This window comes from Trichosurus vulpecula, chromosome 9 (genome assembly GCF_011100635.1).
Source record: "Trichosurus vulpecula isolate mTriVul1 chromosome 9, mTriVul1.pri, whole genome shotgun sequence".
Taxonomy (NCBI): Eukaryota; Metazoa; Chordata; class Mammalia; order Diprotodontia; family Phalangeridae; genus Trichosurus; species Trichosurus vulpecula.
Genome location: NC_050581.1, coordinates 20,382,131 through 20,402,681, shown reverse-complemented (window position 1 = coordinate 20,402,681; position 20,551 = coordinate 20,382,131). Strand labels below are relative to the sequence as shown.

The following is a 20,551-nucleotide window of genomic DNA, read 5'->3' as shown; positions in this document are numbered from 1 at the left end:
CCAAATGAGGTCACAAAGCCAGATACAACTGAAATGACTGAATGTCAGCAACCATAAAGCCAGTAGTATGTCCTTTCACAAACATCTTAAGTTATTTTTAACAACAGGTTTAATTATAAGTCAATTAAATTGTCTTAGAGGTCATTTTCCACTTTATTCTAACATTTGCTAAGCTTATATGCAAGATACTATGCTTGGAGTCAGAAAATACAATGATGAATAAAACACGTCCCTGGCATCTTACAAGTTAATAGGATAACAGATTCAGAGTTAGAAGGGCCTTGTAAATCATCTAGTCTCTCCTCTTCCTTTTTATAGATGATGAAACTGAGACAATATGCCCATGGTCACATAGATTGTAAGCAGCAGAGCTAGGATCCAAATTTAGGTGTTCTGACTCCAAATCCAGGACTTTTTCCATTGAATCAACAGCACATAACAAATGCGTAATTGTAATACAAAATGGAATGTGGTAACATCACAAGTTCTCAGAGAAGATAGCGACCCCAGAGCTCTTCTGGTGCAATTTAAACCTGATTAGAAACTATGGACAAATGGTAATCCAGGCTCTGCTTGAAGACCTCAAGTGGCATGGGACTCCCTAACTTAGGAAGCTTCCCCTTTCATTTAGTTGAAATTTTCTCTAGTTGTTTAGTTTTGCCCTCAGTGGTGAAGCTCCCTCCAGGGCTAATGCCTCTTCCAGAAATGTATAAAAATCTGTCGTGTTCCCCTCCCCTTTTTTTAACCTAAGTATCACTTATTCCTTCTACTGATTCATTTTATTAAGCCCCTACTTATTGACTTGCATAGAGCCTACTCTGCCCCTTGGTGTTGTCAGTCCCTGGGAGAGTATCCCCATTACTCTTGCCCTGAGAGAAAGGGGATTGACCAATAGAAATGCTTCACTGGGGTATACTTTATGCCTACCTATACACCTACTAAGTGTAAAGCGGTCTGCTATGTGAAGGGTGTACAAAGACAAAGTATGTTAGTCCCTTGCCCTTTTGGGGGGTATGACCATACACAGATAAGTACACACATTGTCATTTGAGGAAGGAGAGTATTTGTTAACGGGGGCAGTAGAAAAGGCATTGTGAAAAGATAGCACCTGAACTGTGTCTTAAAGGAAAACAAGAAGGATTCTATGGTTGAGAGGAGAAAGGAATACCTTCCAGTCGTAAGGGAGGAAAGGCTATGTTAAAATATGGTGGCCAGAAATTAATTTAAGAAATAATCTTCTCGAGCTGGAATGTAGCATGCCTGATGAGAAATAGTTTGAGGTAAGCCTAGCAAGGCAAATAGGAGTTTGATGGCAAAGGGAATAAAAAGTGTATTTTGAACTAGATGCAATGAGGAGCCACTGAAGATTTGTGGGTAGTACAATTCATGATCAGACCTGTGCCTTACAAAGATTATTTTGGCAGCTATATGGAGGATAGATTAGAAAAAGGAGGGACTATAAACAAGGAGACTAATAAGGACGCTATTATAATTTTCCATGTAAAATATGGAAAAGGCCTTAACTATGCCTGGTAGAGTCTCTGTTTGCCTCAGTTTCTTCATCTGTAAAATGAGCTGGAGAAGGAAATTACAAACCATTCCAGTATCCCAAACAGGGTCAGGAAAAATCAGACACAACTGAAACAACTAAACAACAGGTGAGAGGTGGAAAAAAGTCTTGACTATGTCTGGTAGTCTCTTTGAGTGGAGAGAAGGAGAGGGATGTAAGAAATGGGGGTAGAATTGGCAAGATTGGGCATTTGTTTGGATAAGAGCGACCAAGGAGAGAAAAGAGTCTAGGATGACTACAAAGTTACAAACCTCAGTGACTAGGAGGATTATCAGAGAGAATAAAGTAATTCTAAGACTATTGGAGTTAAAAGTGGAAGGGACCAAGGACGCCATTTATTTCAGTTCCTTCATATTACTTTTTTCCTTCAATTTAAAAAAATTATGAACTGCAAAAATTAACAAATATGAATAGTGTATATAAAGAGAAAAGAGGGTTATATAAGAAACTAAAATTCTATGACATTCAGTTTTTAAAGCATCTATTAAATTTAACACATTAGTACCAAATTTGCTTATTTATCTGTGATCCATTCTGGACTTCCTTATCTGTATTTTAAAGTGTTTCACTGACACTCTTTTCTTTTATTTCTTCTTTCATTTTTGCATCACTATTACTAATCCATCCTGCTCTCTTCCACAGATCTCAGTCCCCTATCCTTCCCCAAATAAAAGTTCTCCTATGTAACAAATAAGTATAGTCAAGCAAAACAAAGCCACATATTGGCTATGTTTGAACCTCTCTGCCAAAATGTAGAAGCATACATCATCATTAGTCTTCTGAAGTTACAATTGACAACCAAATTGATCAGTATTCTTAAGTCTTTCAAAGTCATTTTCCATTATTGTAGTTAACGTATAAGTCATTCTCCTGGTTCTGCTCATTTCATCTGCATCAATCAATATGAATTTTCCCAGGTTTCTCTGAATCCATTCGTTTCCACATTTCTTATAGTGTAACAATATTTGCCTCCATGTACAATAATTTGTTTCACCATTACCCTATTGATGAGTTCCGACTTTGTTTCCAGTTCTTGAACACAACAAAAAGTATTGACATAAATACTTCTATACATATGGGATCTTTTCCTCTGTCTTTGACTCCTTTGGAGGTGGTTCCTTCATTTTACTGAAAAAGAAACTGAAGGCCAGAGAAAATAAATGACGTGGTCAAAGTTCCATTGTTAATAAGAAGCATTACCTTGCATTCTACTTAATACAAGGTATGTGCTACATATATAGAGAGAGAGACAGAGAGAGAGAAAGAGGGTGGAGAGAGAGAAACAGACAGACAGAGACAAAGAGACAGACTGATAGACAAACAGCCACTGAGAAAGAGAGAGTGAGAGAGAGTGGCATAGTTTTAAATCCCCTCACCACTCTGGTCGCCCTGTTCCAGACACACTACAACTTGTCAATACCCTTCCCCAAATACAGTGCCCAAAAGAGGGGCAAAGAAAATGCTAGAAATCTGAGGAGGGGAGGATTATATCTGGTCATGAGTGACAAGGATAGCTTCATAAATGAATGCATACTTGAGCTAGCTCATGAATGATAACTGTTAGTCAATCAATCAATAAACATTTATTAAACATCTATGTGGCAAGCACTGTGCTAAACACTGGCAATATAAAAAGTGGTAAAACATAGTCCCTATCCTCAAGAAATTCACAACCTAATAGGGGAGACAACAAGCAAATAAGTACAAACAAGTTCTAAAAAGGAAATAATTAAAAGAGAAGGCACTAGAATTAAGAGACACTGGGAAAGACTTTCTGTAGAAGATGAAATTTTAGTGAGGGCTTAAATTTTATTAGAAAGTGGTTTAAAAAAAAGAATTATGAGAGCAAGCCAAGGAAGCCAGAAGGCAAGGATGAGGGGGAAGAACATTCCAGGAGTAGAGGACAGTCAGAGAAAATGCCTGGAGTGGAGAGATACAACGTCATCCTCAAACAGCAAGGAGGCTATTGTCACTGGACAGAAGTGTAAGAAGGTATGAAAAGACTGGAATTGTAGGAAGGGGCTAGGTTATGAAGGCCATGCCAAACAGAGGATTTTGTATTTGTACTCAATCCTGGAAGTTACTGGAGTTTATTGAGTAGGGTAGTGGGGAGGGATGATGGACCTGTGCTTTAGAGAAATCACTTTAGTGACTGAATGGAGAATGGATTAGAGTGGGGAGAAACTAGAAGCAGGCAGACCCACTAGCAGGATATTGCAACAGCCCAGGAGTGAGGTGATAAGGGCCTGCACCAAAGTGGTATCATTGTCAGAGAAGAGAAAGGGGTATATTCACGAGATACTGCAAAGGTAGGCTTTGGCAACACATTAGATATGGGAGGTAAGAAATGTCAAGAAGTCAGAACGACTCCTACATCAGAAGTTTGAGTGCCCTCTATAGTAATATGGCGGTTCAGAGTTGGGGAGGGTTTGGGGGAAAGATAATCAGTGCCATTTGGACATACTGAATTTAATATGTCTACTGCATAGCCTGACTAAGGTGTCTGAAAGGCAGTTAGAGATACAAGACTGGAGGTCAGCAAAAAAGTTAAGGCAGGATAGGTAGATTTGAGAATCACCAGCACGGTAACTAAATCAGTGAAAGCTGAAGAGCTCACTAAGTGAACATAAGCATAGGAGGGTACTGATGGTGGGTTACATAATCAGGGACATTGTGGAGTGAGGGTTCTGCAATAGGGAAGTGTTTTCCTTGACAACAGAGATAACTGACATAGTTCTGGGAGTAAGGCACAGTGGAAAAGGGAAATCCACAGAGCAAGCTCTACAAGGCAGTGGCAGAAACCACATAGGAGGATGCCTACAATGGATACCTTTACATGAGGAACATAGAGAAAAGAGAAAGATGAGATAATTATAGGGGCTATGAATCAGAGAATGGGTGTCTAGAGTAGACAGAAAGAGTAAGGATGATGAAGAGAATGAAAGAAATCCTTTTTGGAAAGGAGAGCAAAAAGTGAAAATTTAAAAAGTAATAAACAGATTGGGTGAAGGAGAGGAAAAGAAAGAAAAATCTACTTAACTGAGAAGAAAAAGACAAGGAGAAGAATTATATAATCAGATAAAAGCAGGAGAGAAAAAGGAATTTCTCCAATGGGAAAGGGGTAACAAATGAGAGGAGAGGTGAGTAGGTTAGGGGAAGAAAGCTAAGGAGGAACAAGGCCATCTTAAAAAAAGATTAAAGTAACTGAAGGAACATAATACTATATTTACAGAAAAGAAGGGAAAATTAAAACTTTAAAAAACAATTTTAGAGATTGGGGAAAATATAAACAAACTCATAACTTTAAATGTAAATGGATTAAACAATCAATACAATGAAAAAGAGTGACAGATTGGATAAGAAAACAAAACCCTAATGTTGCTTACAAGAAACAAATGTAAAAATCAAAGATATATGAATAACAAAGTTGAGGGGATGAAGAAAAATTTTATACATTAAATGAATCTAGAAAGCAGAAGTTGCAACCATATTCTCTGACAAAGCAAAAAATAAAAAGGGGTAGACAAGAAAACTATATTATGATGAAAGGAATCATAGATAACAATGCAACATCAGTGACAAATTTATACACTCAAAATATCTTAGCATTTAAATTCATAAAGACACAGAAAGTAACACAATTGTGACAGGAGACATCAATTTCCCTCTCTGAGTTTTGAATAAGTCTAACAGAAAGATAAACAAAAGGGAAAATATGAAACTGGAGTAACTAGAGTAAAAAGACTTATAGTATCATCTAAATGGGATAGCAAAAGAATATACATATTTCTTAGCACCCTATGGAACTTTTATGCTAGGGCCCAGAGATATTGCATATAAAAAGGCAGAACTAGTTAATACATCCTTTACAGATCATAAGTAGAACTATGTGACACAGTGGTTACAATGCTAGGCTTGGAGTCTGGAATACCCATCTTAGTGAGTTCAAACACTGGCCTCAAACACTTAAAAGCTGTCTGACTCTGAGCAAGTCACTTAGCCCTGTTTGCCTCAGTTCCTTATCTTTAAAATGAGCTAGAGAAGAAAATGGCAAACCACTCCAGTATCTCTGCCAAGAAAACTCCAAAGAAGGTTACAAATAGTTGGACACGACTAAAAAAATGACTAATCAACAGAAGATAATGCAGTAAAAGTAAAAATGGACTCAGAGGCCCCAAACAGACCCAAACAATGAAACCCTAAATAATAAATAAGAATAACAGCAAATCACCAAAGCAATCGTAACCCCTGTCCCAAAGCCATTGGTATGGGACTCTTTCCTTATTGGTGAAGATGAAGGCCCTACCCTTACATGATGGGGAGAAGATGTGGGGAGAGATAGAGAGCTTCAATTCTCAAAGTCCCTTCTTTGGGGATTGGACAAGCTACATGTTTTCTTTGAGTGTTAAGCCAACTTCCAGCTTCAAGAGAATAGATGGAAGAGGTCAAACTTCAGGTTGCTGAAGGAAACAACTCTGGGAAGACATGAGAGGAGTGGGCAGTCTCCAAGTCCCTATTCCCAGCTTGCTACACTAGAGATTTCAAGGAATTTCCCATTGGGTTAAAGGATATTCTGTTCCTTGAGCTGAGTTACCTCATTCCCAGTGGGAGAGTCCCTTCATCCTGTATTGTCTGGTAAAGGGGTGGGGAACCTGTGGCCTCAAGGCCACATGTGGCTTTCTAGGTCCTTGGGTGTAGCCTTTTGACTAAGTCCAAGTTTTACAGAACAAATCCTTTTATTAAGGGGATTTGTTCCGTGAAGTTTGGATTCAGTCAAAAGGCCCACTTGAGGACTTACAGTGTCACAAGTGGCTTTGAGGCAGCAGGTTCCCAACCTCTAGTCTGGTAGATATTCTCCCATGTATATATTCTCTGATTTCTGTTTTTCTATGATTTGGATAAATGGAATTCTTTGCTATGCTTTACATGTATTTATTGTGGAACTGGTATTTGGAGAGAAAGGGGTCAATCCTTGGATATAAAGCTCAATATTTCCCTTTACCTCCCAAAAGATAGAGTGATCAGTAGTTAGATGGAAACCAATCATATCCCCCAGACTAAAAATAAGTTAAGAGAGCAGATAGATATATTTCTATCCCAGTAACCCCTCTCTCTGAAGAGAGCAGAGTAGCCTCTGTTTCTCCTTTCTGCTTCCATCTTCCCCCTTGGCAGGAATGAAAATCTCCCCTGGAGAAGAGTCTAGAGATGAATATTCTACCTCCCTTTAAGCCACACAACAATAACCCCTCATCATATGAGCCTCCCTACACATGTGGGGCCTACTGATCTACTTTACTATGCTCCTCACCCTTATATAATTAATAAGTACATAAAATGATAATGATGAAACAATACACCAAAATTTCTGGGATGCAGCTAAAGCAGTGTATAGATACAGACATATACATATATAGATGCATACATTCACAAAATAGAAAAAGAAGAATTAATTAAATGAATATTAATCTTAAAAATTTAAAAAACCAACAAATAAACAAATCTAAAATAAGAACAAAAGAGAAGAAATTAAATATTAGAGGGAAAATAAATACATTTGAAACAAACCCCAAATAAATGGTTAATGAAATTAAAAGATAGTTCTTTGAAAAGACTAATAAAATTGATAAACTCATAGCTACTTCACTTAAAGACAGCAGAAAACCAAATAAATAAAATGGCAAATGAGCAGGATGAAATCATAGCAAAATTAGAAGAAATAAAAAGAATAAATCAGTACATATTATGCAAATTATATGCTAACAACACTGAGAACAGAAAAGAAAGAGAATACCTTCAGAAATACAAAATACCCAAACTATGAGAAGACCAGATAAAGATCTTACATAACCCAATGTCAGAAAAGGAAATAAATCTGGCTGTAATGAACTACCAAAGAAAAATCTTGATGGATTCACAGGACAATTCTATCAAACTTTTAAAGAACGAGGGGCAGAGCCAAGATGGTGGCTGGAAAGCAGGGACTTGCGTGAGCTCCCCGCCAGGTCCCTCCAAAAATCTATAAAAAATGGCTCTGAACAAATTGTAGAGCTACAGAACCCACGGAATAGCAGAGGGAAGCAGGGCTCCAGCCTAGGATAGCCTGGATGGTAGCTGGCTGAGGTCTATTCCATAGAGCTGGGAGCATAGGGGAGCAGAGCCCAGTGGGAGCTGCGCCTGGACCAACCAGACCGGGAGCTAGGTGAAATAAGGCCCTAGCACCCAGAATCAGTGAGCTGTGGCAGTTGCCGGACTTCTCAACCCACAAACACCAAAGACAACAGAGAAGGTTAGTGGGAAAAGCTGTGGGGACAGAGTGAAAGGATTTCACGGTTAGGCCACTGCCCCAAGGGCAGCAGAGGTGGTGCAGCTCTGAGGACAGAACTACAGCTGCAGTTGCTTCTGGCCCCAGGTCCACCTGGTGGGAGGAATTAAGTGGCAGATCAGAGAAGGAGTGCAGAGCCTGCTTAAGATCTGAGTAAGGTCCAGGTTGGCAGTTCTTGGGGGAGGAGAAGTGCTAGTGTGGCAGAGCTTGATGTGTAGAAATAGCTCTGAAAACAACAGTTCAACCCCTCAAGCTTGGGACAAAGTACTCTTTACTCTATAAGCAGTCATACCCCACTGAAAAACTCAAGGGTCAAGTAGTTGACTGGGAACATGGCCAGGCAGCGAAAATGGACTCAGATTCAGACTCAGACTTTAGAATCTTTCTTTGGTGACAAAGAAGACCAAAACATACAGCCAGAAGAAGTCAACAAAGTCAAAGACTCTACATCAAAAGCCTCCAAGAAAAACATGAATTGGTCTCAGGCCATGGAAGAGCTCAAAAAGGATTTGGAAATGTAAGTTAGAGAAGTAGAGGGAAAATTGGGAAGAGAAACAAGAGTGATGTGGGAAAACCATGAAAAACAAGTCAATGACTTGCTAAAATACTGACGAAAATAACACCTTAAAAAATAGACTAACTCAAATGGCAAAAGAGCTCCAAAAAGCCAATGAGGAGAAGAATGCCTTGAAAGGCAGAATTAGCCAAATGGAAAAGGAGGTCCAAAAGACCACTGAAGAAAATAATACCTTAAAAATTAGACTGGAGCAAGTGGAAGCTAGTGACTTGATGAGAAATCAAAATATTATAAAACAGAACCAAAGGAATGAAAAAATGGAAGACAATGTCAAATATTTCATTGGAAAAACCACTGACCTGGAAAATAGATCCAGGAGAGATAATTTAAAAATTATTGGATTACCTGAAAGCCATGATCAAAAAAAGAGCCTAGATATCATCTTTCAAGAAATTATCAAGGAGAACTGCCCTCATATTCTAGAGCCAGAGGGTAAAATAGAAATTGAAAGAATCCACCAATCACATCCTAAAAAAGATCCCAAAAAAGAAAACTCGGAATATTGTCGCCAAATTCCAGAGCTCCCAGATCAAGGAGAAAATACTGCAAGCAGCCAGAAAGAAACAACTTGAGGATTGTGGAAACACAATTAGAGTAATCCAAGATCTGGCAGCTTCTACATTAAGGGATCGAAGGGCTTGGAATATGATATTCTGGAGGTCAATGGAGCTAGGATTAAAACCAAGAATCACCTACCCAGCAAAACTGAGTATCATGCTCCAAGGCAAAATATGGACTTTCAACAAAATGGAGGACTTTCAAGCTTTCTCACTGAAAAGACCAGAGCTGAATAGAAAATTTGACTTTCAAACCCAAGAATCAAGAGAAGCATGAAAAGGTAATCAAGAAAGAGAAATCATAAGGGACTTACTAAAGTTGAACTGTTTTGTTTACATTCCTACATGGAAAGATGATGTGTATAATTCATGAGACCTCAGTATTGGGGTAGCTGAAGGGAATATACATACATACATACATACATACATGCATACATACATATATATATGCATATATATATATACACGCAGAGGGCACAGGGTGAGTTGAATATGAAGGGATGATATCTAAAAAAAATAAAATCAAATTAAGGGATGAGAGACAACTATATTGAGACAGGGAGAAAGAGACAAATAGAATGGGGTAAGTTATCTCACATAAAAGTGGCAAGAAAAAGCTGTTCTGTTGGGAGGGTAGAGGTGGCAGGTGAGGGGGAATGAGTGAATCTTGCTCTCATTGGATTTGACCTGAGGAGGGAATAACATACACATTCAATTGGGTATCTTACCCCACAGGAAAGCAGGGGAAGGAGATAAAAAAGGGAGGATGATAGAAGGGAGGGCAGATAGGGGGAGGAGGTAATCAAAGGAAACACTTTTGAAAAGGGACAGGGTCAAGGGAGAAAATTGGATAAAGGGGGATAGGATAGGAAGGAGCAAAATATAGTTAGTCTTTCACAACATGAATATTGTGGAAGGGTTTTGCATAATGATACATGTGTGGCCTATGTTGAATTGCTTGTCTTCTTAGGGAGGGTGGGTGGGGAGGGAAGAGGGGAGAGAATTTGGAACTCAAAGTTTTTAAAGCAGATGTTCAAAAAAAAGTTTTTGCATGCAAATAGGAAGTAAGATATACAGGTAATGGGGCATAAAAATCTATCTTGCCCTACAAGAAAATAAGGGAAAAGGGCTTGGGGGGAGTGGGGTAACAGAAGGGAGGGTTGACTGGGGAACAGGGCAATCAGAATATATGCCATTTTGGAGTGGGGGCAGGATAGAAGTGGGGAGAAAATTTGTAATTCAAACTCTTGTGAAAATCAATGCTGAAAAGTAAAAATATTAAATAAATAAATAACAAGGAAAAAAAACTGTTAAAGAACATTCAGTACCTATAGTTCACAAATTATTTCCAAAATCTGAAAAAGATATCACCCTATCATAATCCTTTTTCTGAGACAAATTTAGTCCTAAATTCCTAAACGAGGGAAAGATAAAACACAGAACTAAACGATAACCAATGTCATTCATGAACGGTGACCAAAATATTAAACAAAATCCTTCCAAATACACTCGGTATAAGTGCAACTTATCTGATACATTTTTCATCACAATCCAGTGGGATTTACACCAGGGATGCAAGGATACTTCACCATTAGAAAAACAATCAACATAATTATTCATAGTAAGAACCAAAATATACAAAACCACATGATCATCTCAATTGATGCAGAAAAATCTTTGGCAAAGTACAACTTTCTTTTATGCTAGAAATTTTACAAAGTTATGGGCATTTTTTTGTTGCTATTGGGTCATTTTCAGTCATTCATGTCTGACTCTTCCCGACCCCATTTCGGGTTTTCTTTGCGAAGATACAGGAGTGGTTTGCCATTTTTTTTCTGTAGCTCATTTTACAGATCATGGGGATGAGTCTTCCTGATTCTAAGCCCAGCACTCTATGTACTGCACCACCTAGCTGCTCCAAAGTATAGGCATAGAGTGACCTTTTTTCCTATAGGTATAGAAGGACTTTATTTAATATTATAAAAATGTGTCTATCTAAAACCGAAAGCAACCTTTTTATAAAATCAGGATACAATAGAACCTTTTCCAATACACATAGAAGTGTAATAAGGATACCCACCCTCCCCACTATTATTTGATATAGTTCTGGAAATGCTAGCAACAGCAATAAAACAAGAGAAAGAAATTAAAGGAATAAAGATAAAAAAGAGATAAACTATCCCCATTTGCTGATGATATGATGGTTTACTTGCAAAGTACTAGGGAATTAGAAAAGATATTAAGACAACTAATAGCTTCAGCAAATTTGCAGACAAAATAAATTTTCAAAAAGCAATAGCATTTCTATGTAATAACAAAACCCAAGAAACAATAATGGAAAGAGAAGTCCCATTCCAAATACTTACAAAATGCATAAAATATTTGGAGATTGACCTGGCAAAGCACACAAACGATTTGCATAGATTCAATTACAAAGTGCTCCTTAAAGAAGTCAAAAACAACTTAAATTTCAGTGCACCTGCTTATTGGCCATGCCAATAGACTTAAAATTACTATATTACCAAAATTAATTTATACTTTTAATGTCACACCAATTAAATTACCAAGAAGATATTTTACAGACCTTGATAAAATAATAACAAAATTCATTTGGAAAAATAAAAGATCTTAATATCAGGGGAAATGATGAAAAGAAGTAAGGACAAAGGGGAAAAGCACTTCCAGATGTCAAACTATATAGTCATCAAAACCATCTGGCATTGGTTAAAAAGCAGAGAGATAGATCAATAGAATAGAGCAGACAAGGGAGATTCAGAAACAATAGAATGAAATAACCCAGCCTTTGACAAAGAGGAAAACATAAATTATCTAAGAAAAAACTCCTTATTTGATGAAAAATGCTTAATAGTAAAGAGCATACTATTAAAAATTTGAAGAGAAACAGATCAGATGCTTCTAACAGTTAGGGTTAGGCTTTGTATTCTTAACCAAACAAGAGACAGGGGCAATTATCAAAAATAAAACAGATAGCAGATTACTTGAAACTGAAAAACTTATACACAGACAAAAATTAATGCACTTAGAATAAGAAGAGAAGTGGTTAAATGGGAAAAAAATCTTTGTATCAAGTTTCTCTTATAAGTTCTTCAAAATAACTGCGAAGTATTCACAGCCACATGAAAAAATATTCCAAATAACCCAATAATAAGAGAAATGCAAATCAAAACAACCTTGAAGATTCCCCTCACACCATACAAATTGGCAAAAATGGCAAAAAATGTCAACAGTCAATTTTGGAGGGGTTGTGGAAGAATAGGCACACTAATACATTATTGGCGGACATAAAAAATCATATAGCCATTTTGGAAAGCTATCTGGAATTATGCAAATAAAGTGACTAAAATATCCCTGCCCTTTGAACCAGAGACTCTTTTACTGGCCTTATCCCCAAGAAAGTCTTTAATGAGAAAAAGGTCCCCATATATGCAAAAATATTTATAGCAGTACTTGCTTGGTTGGTTGTTGCCTTTTTTTCTCTAATAGGACCAAAATGACATCATTATGTTAGAGTCAAGTTACAGTGTGTCTAACTGTGGCCGATCAGACCAACGTGAGCTCGGAATGCTCTACCACAGGTCGGGCACAAGCAATTCATGTGAACATTTGGGGTAGATTTTCTAAATTTGCCCATCTCACATTTCTTTTGAGCCATTTCAATTCTGCTTTGCTCATACAGCACAGCACCTTCTTTGATGACAGCATCCATGCAGGGAGGTCCTGTGGCAGTGTCTCTCATGTCATGCAATCAATTTCAAAGTTCTTAAGAGAGACCTTGATAGGGGGTGGAACCAAGATGGTGGCTGGAAAGCAGGGACTAGCCTGAGCTCCCCACTGAGTCCCTCCAAAAACCTATAAAAATGGCTCTGAACCAATTCTAGAACTGCAGAACCCACAAAACAGCAGAGGGAAGCAGGGCTCCAGCCCAGGACAGCCTGGATGGTGTCTGGGTGAGGTCTATCCCGCACGGAGCTGGGAGCGGAGTGGAACAGAGTCCAGCATGAGCAGCACGAACCAACCAGACCAGGAGCTGGGCGGAGTGTGCCCTAGAGCCCTGAATAAGTGAGCTGCAGCAATTACCAGACTTCTCAACTCACAAATACCAAAGACAGTGGAGAAGGTTAGTGGGAAAAGCTGCAGGAGTGGAAGGAGTTCATGGTTCGGCCATCGCCCCCGGGGCAGCGGAGGTGGGGCAGCTACAGAAGTTCAGCTGCAGTTGCTTCTGGCCCCAGGCCCACCTGGTGGGAGGAATTAAGCGGCAGATCAGAGCAGGAGTGCAGAGCCTGCTGAAGATCTAAGTCCAGTCCGGGTTGGGGGTTCTTGGAGAAGGAGGAGTGCTGGTGTGGCAGAACTGGTGCATCCCCCCAGGCGAGGAACATAGTTCTCTAAACTCTACAAGCAGTCATACCCCACTGAAAAACTCAAGGGTCAAGTTAGTTGGCTGGGAATATAGCCAGGCAGCAAAAACGCACCCAGATTCAGTCTTAGACTTTGGATTCTTTCTTTGGTGACAAAGAAGACCAAAACATACAGACAGAAGAAGTTAACAAACTCAAAGAGCCTGCAACACAAGCCTTCAAGAAAAACGTGAACTGGTCCCAGGCCATGGAAGAGCTCAAAAAGGATTTGGATAAGCAAGTTAGAGAAGTAGAGGAAAATTGGGAAGAGAAATGAGAAGGATGCAAGAAAACCATGAAAAACAAGTCAGTGACTTGCTAAAGGAGACCCAAAAAAATACTGAAAAATATACTGAAGAAAACAACACCTTAAAAATAGACTAACTCAAGTGGAAAAAGAGCTCCAAAAAGCCAATGAGGAGAAGAATGCCTTGAAAGGCAGAATTAGCCAAATGGAAAAGGAGGTCCAAAAGACCACTGAAGAAAATACTACCTTAAAAATGAGATTTGAGCAAGTGGAAGCTAGTGACTTGATGAGAAATCAAAATATTATAAAACAGAACCAAAGGAATGAAAAAATGGAAGACAATGTGAAATATCTCATTGGAAATACCACTGACCTGGAAAATAGATCCAGGAGAGATAATTTAAAAATTATTGGACTACCTGAAAGCCATGATCAAAAAAAGAGCCTAGATATCATCTTTCAAGAAATTATCAAGGAGAACTGGCCTCATATTCTAGAGCCACAGGGCAAAATAGAAATTGAAAGAATCCTCCGATTGCCTCCTCAAATAGATCCCAAAAAGAAATCTCCTAGGAATATTGTCTCCAAATTCCAGAGCTCCCAGATCAAGGAGAAAATACTGCAAGCAGCCAGAAAGAAATAATTTGAGCATTGTGGAAACACAATCAGAATAACCAAAGATCTAGCAGCTTCTACATTAAGAGATCGAAGGGCTTAGAATACGATATTCTAGAGGTCAATGGAGCTAGGATTAAAAGCAAGAATCACCTACCCAGCAAAACTGAATATCACGCTCCGAGGCAAAATATGGATTTTCAATAAAATAGAGGACTTTCAAGCTTTCTCAGTGAAAAGACCAGAGCTGAATAGAAAATTTGACTTCCAAACACAAGAATCAAGAGAAGCATGAAAAGGTAATCAAGAAAAAGAACAAGAAAAAGAAATTGCAAGGGACTTACTAAAGTTGAACTGTTTTGTTTACATTCCTACATGGAAAGATGATGTGTATGATTCATGAGACCTCAGTATTAGGGTAGCTGAAGGGAATATGCCTATATATATATATATATATATATATATATATATATATATACACATTTATGTATATATGCATATAAATGAATGTTTATGTATGTATATATGTATGTGTGTGTATATATATATATATATATATATATAGAGAGAGAGAGAGAGAGAGAGAGAGAGAGAGCGGGCACAGGGTGAGTTGAAGACGAAGGGAAGATATCTAAAAGAAATAAAATCAAATTAAGGGATGAGAGAGGAACATATTGAGAGAGGGAGATAGGGAGAGATAGAATGGGGCGGATTGTCTTGCATAAAGGTGGCAAGAGGAAGCAGTTCTGTGGGAGGAGGGGAGAGGGCAGGTGAGGGGGGAATGAGTGAATCTTGCTCTCACCAGATTTCGCCTGAGGAGGGAATACCATACATACTCAATTGGGTATCTTACCCCACAGGAAAGAAGAGGCAAGAAGATAAAAAAGGGGAGGATGATGAAGGGGAGGGAAGATGGGGGTGGAGGTAATCAAAAACAAACACTTTTGAAAGGGGAAAGGGTCAAGGGAGAAAATTCAATAAAGAGGGATGGGTTGGGAAGGAGCAAAATATAGTTAGTCTTTCACAACATGAGTATTGTGGAAGGGTTATACATAATGATACACATGTGGCCTATGTTGAATTGCTTGACTTCTTAGGGAGGGTGGGTGGGAAGGGAAGAGGGGAGAGAATTTGGAACTCACAGTTTTAAAAACAGATGTTCAAAAACGAAAAAAAAGTTTTTGCATGCAACTAGAAAATAAGATACACAGGCAATGGGGCATAGAAATTTATCTTGCCCTACAAGAAAGGAAGGGAAAAGGGGATGGGAGGGGAGTGGGGTGACAGAAGGGAGGTCTGACTGGGGAACAGGGCAACCAGAATATATGCCATCTTGGAGTAGGGTGGAGGGTAGAAATGGGGAGAAAATTTGTAATTCAAACTCTTGTGAAAATCAATGCTGAAAACTAAATATATTAAATAAACAAATAAATAAATAGATAAATAAATAAATGGAAAAAAAAAGAGAGACCTTGATAATGTATGTCAGTACTTACCTTGTGTGAGTTCTCCATAAAATGGTCTTACTAGGCAAGCATGCACACTTACCATGATAGCAAAGACTCAGAAACAAAGTAGATCCCCATTAATTGGGGAATGGCTAAACAAATTATGGTACAAGAATGTAATGGAATATTACTATACTGTAAGAATTTATGTATGTGATAATACAGAGAAGCATATAAAGATCTATATGAATTGATACAGAATGAAGTAAGCAGAGCCAAGAAAATAATATACACACAGCTACAAAATTGTCAATGGATAGAACCAAAGCACACTAAAAAAATCATTTAAAAGTTTATGTGTCTCTGCCACTTTTGCCAAGTGACAATCAAAATGACCTTTTGTCAAAGCAATGACATTAATGTTACTATTTTAACATATCAATAACATTTTAATATTAAAACAAAATTCATAGTTTCCAATTAATAGTTATAAAATTCCCCAAGGAATTTTAATAAGCTTCTTGAGAGTAAGGCTTACTGTTTTTGTTTAAGCATCCTTAGTCCTTTACCCAGTATCTGACAAATAGTAAACTCATAATAATTATTCTACCTTGAAGAAAGAAACAAACATTTATTATGTACCTACTGTGTGCCAGGCATTATGGTAAGTGCTTTACCAGTATTATCTCATTTTATTTTCCCAACAACCCTGGTGGATAGGTGCTATTATTATCCCCATTTTACATTTGAGGAAACAAAGACAGGCAGAAGTTGAATTAATTTCCCGATGTTCTCATAGCTAGTAAGTTTCGGAGGCAAGATCAGAAATCAGGTTTTCCTGACCCTGATCCAGTGCTCTATCCACTGTGCCATCTCACTGCCTCTTTTCAATCATGATGAATAATTTGAAATATTGTGGTACAGTGTAAAGTGTATTAGATTTGTTACCAAAAGAACTGGTTTGAATTCCTGATGAGCTTGGAAAATTGTCTCCACTTCCTTGAATCTTAGTTTATTTGAAAATTGAAGGTAATAAAACTTTTTCTACCTACCTTATAAGGATATTATAAAATCATCAAATGTAATCACATCCTTAAAGTGTCTTTTTTAAAACTTTAAAGCACTATAAAAGGTATCCTTAAAGTCTCAGTGAAGTTTTAAGCCATTAAATCTTTTGTATATGTATACAGGTATAACTTTCAACTATCATTGTTATTACCTTTTGCAAAAATGAGGATTAATAATGAAAAATATTTATTATATTAATCCACTTCCTCTCATAAAAAGTTCCCCTCCAGAAACCCAAAGAGAAGGAATAGACAAAGAGCAAATTGATTTTGTACATATTATTTATATAATAATTAGGCTCCCCTAATTACTAGATTTGGTTATAAAATAACAAGGAATTGAAAGCATAAATGAAAAGATAATACAACATTCAAGAATGCACTTTGATCAATACCACCATTTAAAATAAAGAAGCAACCTAGTAAGGAATATAGTGTGAAGACAAATTTGTTCAGATTCATTCATCCATTCATCAAACATTTATCATGAATTCACTTTATATCATTATTATGATAGCTGACTTCAATTCTTGTCTATAATTATCTCTTTAGTGTCAATAACAACCTTTCCCCTCAGATTTCACATAAAAATTGGCTTGAGATAAAACCGGAATCTTAGTGGGTGCTCAACAACTGAGAGATGACTGTATAAATTTTGATACATCAATGCAATAGAATATTCAGTAAGTAAGAAAATTCAGTTCAGTAAGAAATGATGACTATGAAGGATTGAGAGATTCTTTGGAAGTTCCATATGAATTTTTGTGAAGTAAAGTAAGCAGAACCAAGGGAACAACATACATAATTACTACAATAATTCAAATGAAAACAACACTAAACGTCATCAAATTCAGACTAATTGCAAGAACCAATCTTGTTCTTAGAAAAAAAGTTAATGACAAGTAATGCTATCTTCCCCATATAGATGAGGGACTATGGCAGCAGAATGCTTCATTTGCAGGCAGACATGGGTCATTTTGTTGGTCAGTTTTGCTGAATTTTTTTTCCTTACTACAAGGAAAGATTCAGTTGGGGAGGGTGGTATATGGGGAAATGACTATGTATTTAAAAACCCATCCATCAATAAAAATCTGTAATTTGGCTTTACATATGTTTGATATTTTTATCACATATTATGTGTCACACATGTGCATCTGTTCTATCTTGATACTGGAATGTATACTTGACAGTGATTATATCTTAACTAAATTATGTCCTAGCCTGTAGTTCAGCACTCTGAATTCAGTGTGTGTTTAACAAATATTAATTGAATTGAATGTCACTTGTAGAAAATCAGCTGATGGAGTGAAAAGAATCCTTGACTGAGAGATGGGAGTTGCGAAAGGCAGTAGTTGTAGCTCTAATCCTGGATCTGTTACTAGTTGGCTGTGTGACTTTGGGCAAATGACTTTACCTCTCAATGGTTCAATTTTCTCATCTGAAGAATAAGATGGTATCTAAAATCTTTTCCAAGTCCAAAATTCTTTGATTTTTCTATTCTTAAGAATCTAATTTTTATTAAATTTAAATTTAAGGAAAGTTAAAACAAAATATTTTCAAATTTTATATTGGGACCCAGATTAACATTTTTAAATCAAAACTCAATTCATGAGTATAACATACACATTTCATTTTCAAGTTTGTTTTCTATAATTTAGCATGTGTAAACAACGAAAAGCAGTTATATAGTTTGTCCAGAGGAAGAAAAGATTAAATGTTAAGTGTTTAAGATGTTAGAAATTCTTATCCTCTGACTCTTTCAGTTGCTATTTTTGTGACCTTGGGCAGATATTTCTACTTTCTGTGCCTGTTTCCTCATATTTAAAATGAAGATACTGAACACCAGATGACTTCTAAATATTTGCACTAAATCTTCGATTCTATGATTCTCTGACTCTTCAGAACATTAGTTAGAACAGAAGACTCCTATGCTATAAATCATTATTCTGGTCAGGTTTTTTTAGTTCTTGCTCCCTAAATTAATTGACAAATTTGTTGCTATACCAATGAAACCGACAAAGAATTGGTTTTAGAAATGGAACTAATGATAACAAAATTCATCTGGAGGAACAAAAGGTTGTGAGTCTCAAGAGAAATAATGAGAGGGGTGGCGAAGAAGTAGGAGAAATAGAGTCTTAACAGTGCCAGATGACAAAGAACTAAAAATCAGTATTATTTGAAACTGGCCAAAAAATAGAAAAGTTATTCAGTGGAACAGATTAGGTAGGTAAGATCCAAGAGCAACTGAAATTAGGGTCAAGGCCTCACTATTTGACAAAAACAGCTAAGAAAATTGGAAAGCATTCTGGGAGAAATTAGGCTTATGTCAACATCTCATAGAACATCCAAATGTATACATGAACTTCATGTGAAAGATCACAGCGTAAGGAAATTAGAGGGACAAGGAAGAAACTACTACACAAGGGCTGTGTTTACATGCTAGGCAACAGGATATTCTAGAACAACTCCAGAAAACACCTATAGCCAACCCAATGAACTGCATCTACTCAGACTGAAAAAGAAGGTGACTGTCATTTCTTAGTCTTACTTCAGCATGCCAGCATGCAAGAAGATGACTGCTGAAAGTTTCTATTATAGTCTTTCTCTCTTAGTTCTGTCTAGCTTGCAAATAAAACAGCAGTTTTGACTCAAAAAATTCATTACCATCTTCTATTTTTAAGAAATCTACTTGTTTCTTTACCTTGGTGAAGTAAAATGCTTGTAACTGAAAACTAAAAAAAAAATAAGCCAAACTTCCCCCTGCCCCACAGCAAATGAATCAAAAGTAGAAACTCCCTCACGGTCGTAGGGTAATGATTTAGAGCCAGAAAGGACCTGACTGGCCATTTAGTTCATCGCCTCATGTTATGGGTGACGCCCCAGGGAGGTTAAGTAACTTGGCCAAATTCACCCAGAGGAGGAATTGGAGTCAAGGTCCTCCTCCTTCAGGGCCAGTGCTCTTTCCACTGTACTCTCCTGCCTCAGAAAATAGAACTAGTTGCTCATCTTTCTTCTCTACTATTACTGTAGAAGGTTTGACCCAAATAGAAGCTTACCTATTAAACTGCTGAATGTTTTGCTAATCCCTGGGGGGGAAAGTCCAAAGAAAAAAATAATCAAAAAGAAATTCATAAGGAAAATTATGACTTATCTGGCCATTCTCTTGGATCTGCCTAGAGACTTCTTTGTATTTCTCAAAGCATCCCATTACCCAACCACAACATTGTGACATCGCCCCTCAGTGGAAGTTAGAATGTTGAGTGAGATAAGTTTGAGTCAACCAGAAGATTTTACATTCAGTGATTTCTCTTTTTTAAATTAATTTCACAAAATTATGTTTGGGACATAAAATATTTGAATTTAAAGAAAGAACATATATGAATGAAAAATCTATTTCAGCCTTTTCATTGAAAACATTAATAATAATGAATTCAGAATATTTGCTCTTCAGTTTTCAAATCTTTTTAGTTCTGTTCATTCTTTGGAGCCATAATTATCTTTTTAAAAATAATGAGAAATGATAGGTTTATGCTTAAGAAGAGTCTCATTCATACACATGCCCCTACTTTTCCTTCAGAAAAAAAGTATTGAATAACTCATTGGAATTTTTAAGCTACTTAGTCCTATTTTGTTGTTGTTCAGTCATTTCAGTCATATTTGACTCCGTGGCCCAATTTGGCATTTTCTTGGCAAAGATACTAGTGGTTTGCCATTTCCTTCTCTAGCTCATTTT

At 37.2% G+C, this 20,551-nt stretch overlaps 1 protein-coding gene across 1 annotated transcript in view; it reads right to left on the bottom strand.

Moving 5' to 3' along the window:
* EQTN (equatorin) overlaps nucleotides 1-19,950 on the bottom strand; it is a 46,474-nt gene extending 26,524 nt beyond the window's left edge. The window contains 1 exon segment of the mRNA XM_036739520.1: nucleotides 19,875-19,950. Coding sequence (XP_036595415.1) covers nucleotides 19,875-19,950 — 76 coding nt within the window.
* Nucleotides 19,951-20,551: the final 601 nt, after the last annotated feature.